Genomic DNA, 12,079 nt, shown 5'->3' with positions numbered 1-12,079 from the left:
TGCTGGCATGGCCAGCGATGCCCGCATCCTACGAATGAATACAAAAAAATTAGTCCAGGCCTCTGGATTACTAGTATACCCATAAAAAATTAATCTTCATCCAACTTTATTCATTTAGTTTTTAACTGATTATTCAAACAATTTTGAAAGGCTAATTTAATCCATATCAATGATCACTTAAGGGTAAAGACCAAGCAGGTGTAAGGAGCAGACCTGTTAGCAGCTGGTTCAAGAGCGACACAGGTAAACGCTCAGGAAACGGATGAACTGTTTTCCTATTTGATTGTGAAAATCTGCCACTGATTGGTAACTGCCTGTCAAGAGGTGTTCAGAGTAAGTGTCCTTCTCATGCGGAAAAGCAACTGACTTTTTCTATGCATCTCCCCCGGCTCAGGAATTCTCTTTGTGAGGAATCATCGGCACAAACCATTTATGTTAAGCAGATTATATATTTTTCCTTGATCACTCTTAGTTAGATCCCAGAGGTGGCAATAGAAAGGATGCTATCTCTTTTAATGTGCTATCAAATGACTCAAAGTAATATTGCACAGACCTCTAAATCAATGTGATAACTGACCTTTATAATGCAACTCTCAACTTTGTCTCCTAAATCTATTTAAAACATCTTGGAATTTTGGTACATGGGTAAAAATGTTGTGCTGCGATCGTGAAATCCAATTTTTTCCCCTTTTTCTTCTGCTAAACAGAAGTAATGTCACTTTGAAATGTGTGCATTTGGACAACTGATGTGCTTTCAGATGAGATGCAATTTATTGTGATGTGTTTCACAGAAACTGACAAAACGCACATTTGATTATTTTGCACTACATAGAAATAATTACAACATGCTTGGCAACAGTTTGCACTGCGGGGAGATTCTTTTGAAAAATATACTGGGTAATATTATGAATAACTGAAAGCATTGGCATGTTGTAATCATACTCATGCAGAAAATTATCTCGAACTGTGGGCAAGACATGAACTGCAATAAAGTAAAATAATTATTTCCTGTTTCTTCAACAGTAAGCATTCCATATTGAAGGACAGCACAATCCAGGGGACTGTGAAGGTAAGTGAGCCTGAGTAAATGTTAAAAATGAGACCGACATGTCAAAGATGGGTGAGAATGGAAATAAACAGGAAGGACAGAAAAGAGAGGGACAGGAAGAAAAATAGAAAGAAAGAAATCTGCATGCAAGAAATGAGCAAGGTACAAAGGAAAAAGAGACCTGAGTATCTAAAAATGATACCACATTTCAAATGGGAAAATGAAAAAAAGACAGATATATAACAGCACAGAAAGCTCAAAGACATTGAGAGAACTAGAAAGAGAGACTAAGGGACAGAGCCTTTTAACTGGCATGAGAACAGTCTAGTCCCTGGAGTGCCTCATTTCAAGTTAAGTTAGAATTAAGTCCTTGTTAAACAAGCACTCTTCAAGGACTTTCAGTTGCCTTAGAGTGGGATTAAGGAGCAGAAAATATCGCAGGCCCCCGTCAATCCTGTGTAAGAATAAGCTGTTAAAAGGCAGCACCATCAGATGACTAACTTCTGGCAGCTACTGTCGCCTTTATTGCAGAGACCTTTTTCCTGAATTTGTTGACGCTGTGAGAATATTAATGTCAAGGGCCTTTAAAAGGAAAATTTACAAGACCACTTTCTTCATCTATGCCTTCCTTTCCTTTGGAATTGAGGCTTTCTTATATAACTCATGGACTATTTTATGCCTAAGTAACCAGAATAATATTAGATATGAATAAAGGATGTCAATAGCATTTTAAAAAGTATTTATTAAAATAAACAATGAACTAAAAGCATCTTTTTAGGTCTTTAACCATTGGGCTTCACAAAATAGAATCATGGAACGGTTACAGCACAGAAGGAGGCCATTCAGGCCTTTGTGTCCATGCCAGCTGTCCGCAGGCGCAACTCAGCAACTCCCAACCCCGCACTTTCCATGTGGCCTTGTAATTTTTTACTCTTCAGATAATTGTCAAATTTCCATTTGAAAACCATGATTGAATCTGCCTCCACCACACTCTCAGGCAGTGCCTTCCAGATCCTAACCACTCGCTGCAAAAAAAAGGGTTTTTCATCATGTCACCTTTGGTTCTTTTGCCATTTACTTTAAATCGCGGTCCTCTGCATTCTAGACACTTCCACCAATGGGAGCAGTTTCTTCCTATCTACTCTGTCCTGACCCCTCATGATTTTGAACACCTCTATTAAGTCTCCTCTCAATCTTCTCGTCTCTAAAGAGAACAACCTCAGCTTCTCCAATCTATCCATGTAACTGAAGTTCCTCAATGCTGGAACCATTTTCATAAATCTTTTCTTCAACTTCTCCAATGCCTTCACACCCTTCCTAAAGTGTGGTGACCAGAATTGGACACAATACTCCAGTTGAGGCCAAACCAGTGTTTTATAAAGGTTCACCATAACTTTCTTGCTTTTGTACTCTATGCCCCTCCTTATAAAGCCCAGGATCCTGTATGCCTCATTAACACGAGAATACAAGAAATAGGAGCAGGAGTAGACCATATGGTCCATCGAGCCTGCTCTGCCATTCAATACGATGGTGGCTGATCTTAGGCTTCAACTCCACTTTTCCGCCCGCTCGCCATATCCCTTGATTCACTGACAAACCAAAAATCTGTCTATCCCAGCACAAATGTATTCAACGATGGAGCATCCACTACTCTCTGAGTGAAGTAATTTCTCCTCAGCTCAGTCCTAAATGATCAGTCCCTTAGACTGTGCCCCCCGTGTTTTTGATTTCCCTGACCAGCGGAAACAATCTCTCAGTGTCTATCCTATCCAGCCCCTTCAGAATCTTGTATGTTTCAATGAGATTGCCTCTCATTCTTTTAAACTCCAAAGAATATAGGCCAAATTTACTCAGCTTCTCCTCATAGGACAACCCCCTCATCTCTCAGGGAACAATTTAGTGAACCTTTGCTGTACTGCCCCCAATGCAAGTATATCCTTTCTTAATTGTGGAGACTAAAATTGTACACAGTACCCCAGATGTGGTCTGACCAAAACCCTGTATAATTGTAGCAATACTTCTTTATTCCTGTATTCCAATCCCCTTACAATAAATAAATTAACCACTTTCTCAACCAATCCTGCCACCTTTAACATCTTGTGCACATATATCTCAGATCCCTCTGTTCCTGCACCCCTTTTAGAATTGTATCCTTTATTTTATATTGCCTCTCCTCATTCTTCCTACCAAAATCATAGAATCAAAGCATGGTTACAGCACAGAAGTAGGCCATTCAGCCTGTCGTGTCCATGCCAGCTCTCTGCAAGACTCCCACCCCTGCACTTTCCCTGTAGTCCTGCAATTTTTTTCTCTTCAGATAATTGTCCAATTCCCATTTGAAAGCCATGATTGAATCTGCCTCCAGCACACTCTGAGGCAGTGCATTCCAGATCTTAACTATTAGCTGCGTAAATCAATTCTTCCTCATGTCTCCTTTCATTCTTTTGCCATTGCCTTAAATCGGTGCCCTCTGGTTCTTGACCCTATGCTGGATCTCCCCCACCTACCCACCACCCCCCAACCCACAGTCCCACCCCCACTTTTTCATTGATTTCAAAATTCTGCTACAACATGGGCGGTGCTTTTTGCATCAAACCCCTTTGGTGTGGATGAAAGTGACAGAGGTGGAACTGGCAGGATAGGCATCATCTGTCAGAATTCCCACCAGTGCTGTCACATTTGCTCCCAAGGCAATGTACATCTACATGAAGTAGGCCTCAATGTTTGCCAGGAACTGATCCTGGCAGAAGTTAGCCACTGAAAATAGCAAATGTCAGTTGAAAAAGCAAAAAGTTTAAATTCTGGGCACTTTACCAAGTCTTTAAAGATATGCAATAAAAACAGAAATGGTAGAAATACTCAGCAGGTCAGGCAGCATCTGTGGAGAGAGAAACAGAGACAGGGATTTTGTCTTGGTGACAGCGTCTCGACCACTGACAAAAGGGCCAGCGAGAGCGCTGCGTCACTTCCTTTGGGGAAGGCCCGCCAAATCAATTGCAAATTAGGCACTTAAGTGGACAGCGGCAGGCCTTCCCTGGGAACAAGGACCCTGGCAACGGAAGTCCTGCCTGCTGAGAGCTATTGGCCAATCAGAGGCCAGCTCTTTAACTGAGCAGCGCCACCACAGAGGCAGTAGCTGCTGCCGGTAGGACCAGGCCACAGGCAAGTCACAGCAGGAGGGGTTTCTTGAGGTGGGGGTTGCGGGGGAGGGGTTGTATGGGGGTCAGCAGCAAGGGCAGGGGTGTGGCTCACAGCATACCACCCCGTTCCCGAAGCCAGGTCCCTCATTCAGACACTGCCTTTTAACAAGGTACCCAACCCCCCCAACCCCAGACCGCAACGCCCCCCCCATCCATCGCCCCCCAGAGCCAGCAAACAACCCACACGGGTTTCCTTGGTGTGCTCCCCATGTGGCAACAGGCAACCCCACCACTGCTAATTCCAGCGGCGGCAGAATGAGGCCCTTAACTGGGCATTAATTGCCAATATATGGGCCTCAATTGGCGTTGGAGCAGGAAGACCGTTCACAGTCTGTCCCGCCTGGACTTAATTTGGGTGGAGGCAGGAAAGTGGCGGGGTTTCCCCCTTCCACCATCCCACCCGATTATGTGCTCTGCCCGCCTCCAAATCCGATCTGGTGGAGAGTGTAAAATTCCCCCCAGAGTTACGTTTCAGGTCGGTGGCCTTTCATCAGAACTTTCATCATAAAAGGTCAATGACCTGAAACGTTAACTCCCTTTCTCTCTCCACAAATGCTGCCTAACTTGCTGAGTATTTCTAGCATTTTCTATTACTATTTCAGATTTCCAGCATCTATAGTTTTTTGCTTTTGTTTTAAAAATCTGCAGCTGGTCTTCCTCAGCCTCGGTAAAGTGCTGCTGGGAAATCCTTCCCCTTGTTCCTAAGGTTGGCACCCCCATAAGCAATGAAAATGGTGAGGGTGCTTACCTTCATTATGTATCACTTCATACCTTTCTGCAATAAATTTCATCTGCCACATGTCTGCTGTACCAACAGCCTGTTTATGTCATCTTGAAGTCTATCACTATCATCCTCACAGTTTACAATACTTCCAAGTTTTGTGTCATTTTAACTTTGAAACACAAAGAATATTTAAAATGGTTCTGTTATATGGCACTAGACATTAACTTACCAACTTGATGGATAGACACTGCTTCATCATGGTAATATTGCTTCACAAGTTTTCTTTCTCGACAATAAATTCCTCTGCCAATTTGTTCCTTCACTTACTCCTCTGAAGATGATGGGTGAGAAATTGGGCTCTAGAACTGTTTTTTGACTGTACATGTGCCCTTAGAGCTCCAAAATGGTGTCCGTGGCATGTGCACACACTTTTGTGGTGAACCGTGCTGGACAGCTGCGGTATTGCTGAAGGCATTAGCATGCAATTAATGCCCGGCTGAAGTATGCAGAGTAGGTAAATCATCACATCAATCACTGTTCATCACTGATTTGATGCCATTGTGCTATTTTGGGTTCAACACTCCAGTGAACACCCTCCCTTAATCACTCACAGCTGAACGTGTGGCCTGCAGCAGGGAGGATCCCCACCAGCACTACTTAGAGGGATCATCAGCTAGTTGCAGGTTGATTTCTTCTGGCTGTTGCTTTATTCTACAAGTATTTGGTGCTTTCTATAGATGTTTAAAGTTGCAAACATATACAGGTAGTCTTGTGGTAGGTGCTGCAGCAGTTTTTGGTGACTTCAAGGCTTCTGCAGAATCTAGTTGCTCCCAGACATGGTTCCACTGGTAGGCATTTCCCTTGGAACACAGCATGATTTGAAGAATGAACAGAGGCCATGCAGAGCAAGACGAGCTGCTAGAGCAGGGAGGAGGAGAAGGAGGGGGGAAAGGGCTCTCAACAGGAGGTCATAACTGCCCAAGGTTTTCAGGGAGCAATTCTCCTACCTGAACCTCAGTGAGGAACAGTGTGTTAAACATCTCCACTTACTAAGAATGTCCTCATTGAAATCTGCCACCTGTTGCAGCCACAACAGCAACTTCAGAGAAGGGCAAGGGCCACGTTGCCAGTGGCTGTGAAGGTAACCATGGTGATGAACTTTTATGTGCCTAGCTCCTTGCAAGTTGGAGCTGGAGATATTTTCAATATCTAGCAGCTTGCTGTCTACTGTTGTATAAGAAAGGTCATGGAGGCTGTCTATTCAAGGATGACTAACTACATTTCATTCTCTGTTGCCAGAGAGAAACAAGTGGAGCAAATACATGTCTTTGCTCAGATTGTAGGCTTCCCCATGGTACAAGGTGCCGCATGTCAATGCTTCCCTATACTGGAAACAAAATGGATTTCACTTCTTCAATGTCGAGCTGGTGTGTGACCATTGGCAGTGAATCATGCAGGTTAATGCCTGGTATCCTGACATTAGGTGGTGATGCCTTCATTTTGTAACAGTCCACTGTGGCAGCTACGTTTGAGCCACCATTGCAAACCAAAGGATGGCTCTTAAGTGACAAGGGCAATCCTTTGACCACATGGCTGATGACTCCTGTGTGCAACCCAAGCATACATGTACAGCATGCATTCAATGAAAGCCATGCTGCCACACACAATGTGATAGAGCAGACCACTGGCATGCTGAAATATGCTTCTCTGTCTGGATGCTCTGGAGGAACCCTGCAGTACTCGGTAGAGCAGGTGTCAAGATTCTTGATGGTCTGCTGCATGCTGCACCACCTAACCATCATGAGAGCACAGCACTCTGTGAGTAGCTGAGGAGCAGGCAGATTAGGAGCATGAGGAGGAGGAGCAGCAGACGCATAAGGTGGAGGAGGAGCAAGAAGAAGGGAGGAGGCAACTGAGTCAGCCGCTGTCTTTCCGGGCTATCTGTGAAAAACTCATCCAATTGTGATATCAGTAACTGCAATACCAATTTCCCATTCAACAACAGACACACCTTACCTTCTATCGCTGACTATCACAGTGTTCGCTTGGCAACAATGCAAAAATAAGAGAACCTACAAAATAAACATCCCAAACCAAATTTATAAATGAAATCTTGCCATATTGCATACAAACATTAACTAACTTTCAGAAGGCTTTCAACAAAGTCCCACATAAGAGATTAGTATGTAAAATTAAAATGGGATTGGGGGTAGTGAATTGCAATGGATAGAAAAGTGGTTGGCAGACAGGAAACAAAGAGTAGGAATAAATGGGTCTTTTTCCGAATGGGGTGTCTAGGAATGACTAGTGGGGTACCGCAGGGATCGGTGCTAGGACCCCAGCTATTCACAATATATTAATGATTTAGATGAGGGAACTAAATGTAATATCTCCAAATTTGCAGATGACACAAAACTGGATGGGAGGGTGAGTTGTGAGGAGGATGCAGAGAGGCTTCAGGGTGATTTGGACAAGTTGAGTGAGTAGGCTAACGCATGGCAGATGCATTATAATGTGGATAAATGTGAGGTTATCCACTTTGGTAGCAAAAACAGGAAGGCTGATTATTATCTGAACGGCTATCAACTGAGAGAGGGGAATATGCAGTGAGACCTGGGTGTTCTCGTACACCAGTCGCTGAAGGTAAGCATGCAGGGTCAACAGGCGGTAAAAAAGGCAAATGGTATGTTGGCCGTCATAGCGAAAGGATTCCAGTACAGGAGCAGGGATGTCTTGCTGCAATTATACAGGGCCTTGGTGAGGCCACACCTGGAATATTGTGTGCAGTTTTGGTCTCCTTATCTGAGGAAGGATGTTCTTGCTATAGAGGGAGTGCAGCGAAGCTTTACCAGACTGATTCCTGGGATGGCAGGACTGACATATGAGGAGAGATTGAGTTGGTTAGGATTATATTTGCTGGAGTTCAGAAGAGTGAGGAGGGATCTCATAGAAACCTATAAAATTCTAACAGGACTTGACAGGGTAGCTGCAGGAAGGATGTTCCTGATGGTGGGGGAGTCCAGAACCAGGGGTCATAGTCTAAGGAAAAGGGGTAAACCTTTCAGGACTGAAATAAGGAGAAATTTCTTCACCCAGAGAGTGGTGAGCCTGTGGAATTTACTACCACAGAAAGCAGTTGAGGCCAAAACATTGTATGTTTTCAAGAAGGAGTTAGATATAGCTCCTGGGTCTAAAGGGATCAAAGGGTATGGGGCGAAAGCGGAAACAGGTTACTGAGTTGGATGATCAGCCATGATCATAATGAATGGCGGAGCAGGCTCGAAGGGCCGAATGGCCTACTCCTGCTTCTATTTTCTATGTTTCTATGTTTTCTATGTAATCACCCACTGCTGTTTTTTGTGTGCCTTTGCCTGTCCTTAATGCTTCTGCCACAGTAGCTGCGGCATGGCTGGTGGAAGGCTGCTGACTTTCAGTATGGGAGATTTCAGATGGTCTTGGAGGACAACCTCCAGCAGCTTTTGGCTTAGAAGGCCCAGCTATTAGACCTTGGACTTTGGGAAACCCAGCACTGACATGCTGCTGCCCTGACGTCATACCAAATCAGATTAATTCCTCAGCTTTCCTAAGAAGTGTGCTGGTGACCAGACAAATGCTTGGGAATTGATACCCTGGACAATATCCCCTGTGGCTGTCTGAAATGAACCTATGGGCAGCACCTTCACAGGCACACATAGAGCTTCCTGGGCAGGTAATGTTGGTCGCAGGTCTTCATTTCTCGGTGACATGTGCATGAAGGTATTTGCTAATCCTGATTGCTTTCAGTGCGAGAAGGAAATACTGAGCCTTCATGACCAAGTTGCCAAAGCAAAGAGCTTTTGGGTCAAAAATAAAAATGGAGACTGGGTAGGGCAGTGGTTTAGAATAATGCCCATTACCTCTGGCATCTTGGTTGAATTCAATCTAAACTGGATTTCTCCAGCTGACTATAAGGGTCTCACATGAATGAGATTGGGCTGCTTCAACACAGTAATAAAATCATAGAATGATAGCGTTTTAGAGAAGGAGTCCATTCAGTCTGTTGCACCTGTGCCAGCTCTCTCAAAGTGCTATCCATTTGAAGCATAGGTCCAGAGCACAAAATTGCCTACAATCCTGTTTAGATTGTCAAAAAACTTCGCTCATAATGATAAGTGATGTGAAAAAGGAAAACTCACACTAGTGGTGAAGGGTTGGTTTCAAGCATATTGTTAGGAAAAAGCACAGGGAGCTTTGCCCACCAGTTAGCCTACACAATGACAACACTGAGCTTCATCCATACTGACACTAGAAAATTACAGTTCCCCAGTGTTGATATATTTTGCTTTGATAAGTACATAATTCATAAATAATTCACACATCTGGCATTATGGTGGCGTACAGCTAGGTTGAGTGGGGGGCAGGGGGTGATGTGGTTGGTGGGGGGCTGTCCCTGGGTGCCTGTTTTTCATCTGAAGCCTACCATCCCTATACAAACAACGCCCGACCCTCACAATGGTCCGGGCATCCTCCCTATAAAACATCCAACAAGATAAAACATTAAAATAATGAACAAAACACAGTTTAAAAATGAATCACAAATGAACCCCACTGAATTCACTTCATATGGTGCCCATGGTCTGCCCTTTGTCCCAAAACCTCTTGATTAATAAATTGTTATTTTCACACTGTCTATTCCTACTTGGCCTCCCCTGCCATGATTAGTCCACATTTACGGAGAGTAATGTGTTGCAGATATGCTGAAAGAACATTTAATCCCAGCTATCTGTCTTGGACTTTTCAGGTCCCAGAGATTAAAGGTAATGCTAAAACCTACCACAGATTTCACTGCTCTAAGATGTGCACCTGAATCCTAGAACTAGTTTTTAAAGAAATGTTACACTTGAATGAGGGTTTCTATAAATTGTGAATAAAAGGAAGCATTTGGCCAACCTTTATCCCACAGCCACTTAACCATTTATTCAGCAATTCAATATACAACAGGGAAATCTTAACGAAGGCATATGATGAAATGCTTCTGATTTCTCACTTGCTATGAATGCCGGGAGATGAATATCAATAAATTGTGCAAATGATTTCCCACCATAAATTTTAATAGGTGGAAAATAATGGACAGTGGGCGCAATTTCTAAACACAAGCCCCTTATGTGGGCCTGGTCCACTGAAGGAGAAAATCTCCTTATGTTTTATTTTTTAAGAAGTGACTAGACTCTAAGGGTAGAAATTTGCTTTTGCATCTGAATCAGGAGACCCGAGGCTCAACAGAAATTGGGCCTCAGGCGTCATTTTAATAATAGCGGCAAGCTGCCAGCCCTGTTGCACTTCCGGAGGCAGGTCAACACTTTATTGGGATCCACTTTGGGCTGGCTCCCTCAATAGCAGCAACCTGTAGCTAAATCCAGGGAAGAGGGAGATGCAAAAGGGAGATGGGCTAATGTGGGTCAGTAGCAGCTTGCATATTAACATGGGAGTGGCAAAAGCCCTCTGGACAGGAGGTTCCTCTTCCTCCTGTGCCATCAATAGCTGCACCTGCATGATTGTGCTGTGTACCTTACCCAGTGCACTGCCCTCTAGTTCATTCTCTAAATGCCCTAGGCTGAATGCATCTGAACTGGTGCTTTGAAAGGAGAGAGAGTCTGTGTGGTGAAGTCCTATCCTGGTTGGATGCAGTGGTCACTGGCTCACCATTATCTAACACATATAGAGAAAGAGAGAAGAAAGACAAGTTACAATGATACCCTGATGAGCAGCTTACACGTACGGCTTTCAGAGAAAGCGTAGAATGGTGAAGGGCTTCAGGTTATGTTTGCTAGCATTTAGTGAAGGAGAAAGGAAATGTACTTGAAAAGGACACATTTTCAGAGCTATGGAGAAGGAACAGGGGAGTTGGACTAATTGGTAGTGCAATAGGATGAATGGCCTCATTCTGTGCTGTATTATCCTATGATTCTAAAAGAGGAGCAGCAAAAGTTGGTACTGAATCTTGAACCTTCCACTTCCCTGTCCCTACTCTATATGGCCTCCCATCCAAATAATTCAAGGGCTTCTTTCTCAAATAGGGAATGAGATCTTATGTTAGGGGCTTCTTCTGTGGTCTCTCACAGTTGTCACAGAAAGTCTTCTGCAGAAAGGGTATAAGACGTGAGAAGTTGCAGTCTTCAAAATGAGATGCAGTAATGGTCAAATGGTAGCATTCAGTCTATAGTGGATGGCATATTTATACAACATCCAGCTGCATGTAATTAGAAATTAGAGTCGATTTGCATGCATGGCAGAGCTCTATGAATTATGTTGAGATTAGGAATTCCTTACAATGAACTTGAAAGACTTGAGTTTTGGCAGATTAAAATTCAATGCTTGGATCAAATATGTATTTACCTGGAATCTTTTGTATTCAAATAGTTTCAATTTTGCGATTTGAATTTTAATATAGATAGCAGACGCCCACTAAGCCTATGCTACAGATTTGTGTCTGCCATGGATAAACCTCTCGAGTTTAGTGACATAAGGAGTCAACCTATCTACATCGACAATCACCACCAAACTTCCATCCCTCTCCCTAGCAACTGTCTGATGCTGTATCAGACTGCTCACCAGCAAAGGGAATTGTGGCTCAGGCCTCTGAATGAATTTGGCCTTCTATTAACAAGACTGGACAGGTGGCCAGTTTTGTTATTAGTTCTATGTTTTATGCCAGGAATTTACAGCTTCTTGATAGAAATCTGTAGAGAAAATATGGTACTACTGGAGAACAGAATTCCTGTTTTCCATTTTGCACCCTGTGACATCATTGTCTACCTTTCACATCAGTTAGGGCACAAGTCATGTCAAGTACAAAGCTCCCCATCTACTGTTTTGACAATGTACCTCAATTTCCAGTCTCTGAAGAACACTTCTGAAGCACTCCGTCATTTCATTTCTGCACTCGCTGCCCTCTATGCCTTTGTTGCTGAATCAGTGACAAGAAGAATTGGATTTGAAGAAGGGCAGAGCTAAAGGCCCACAAGTATAATCATACCCTTCCCAAACCTACAGATACTATCTATTAGTTACATACAATAAAATTAATTTACTAGCGTCATTGCAGTCTGTTTTGCCAAAATCCTGACT

General features: G+C 43.4%; 1 protein-coding gene across 5 annotated transcripts in view; it reads left to right on the top strand.

Annotated features, from left to right (window-relative positions):
- Positions 1-12,079, top strand: part of rnf220a (ring finger protein 220a) — a 546,071-nt gene that overhangs the window by 381,460 nt on the left and 152,532 nt on the right. For all 5 annotated transcript variants that reach the window (XM_068037013.1, XM_068037017.1, XM_068037012.1 and 2 more), the window contains exon 4: positions 1,024-1,069. In XM_068037013.1, coding sequence (XP_067893114.1) covers positions 1,024-1,069 — 46 coding nt within the window. The remainder of the gene's footprint in view (positions 1-1,023; positions 1,070-12,079) is intronic.

Source organism: Heterodontus francisci, chromosome 8, assembly GCF_036365525.1.
Source record: "Heterodontus francisci isolate sHetFra1 chromosome 8, sHetFra1.hap1, whole genome shotgun sequence".
Classification (NCBI taxonomy): Eukaryota; Metazoa; Chordata; class Chondrichthyes; order Heterodontiformes; family Heterodontidae; genus Heterodontus; species Heterodontus francisci.
The sequence above is the reverse complement of the archived record's forward strand: the minus strand, read 5'-3'. Positions and strand labels throughout refer to the sequence as shown.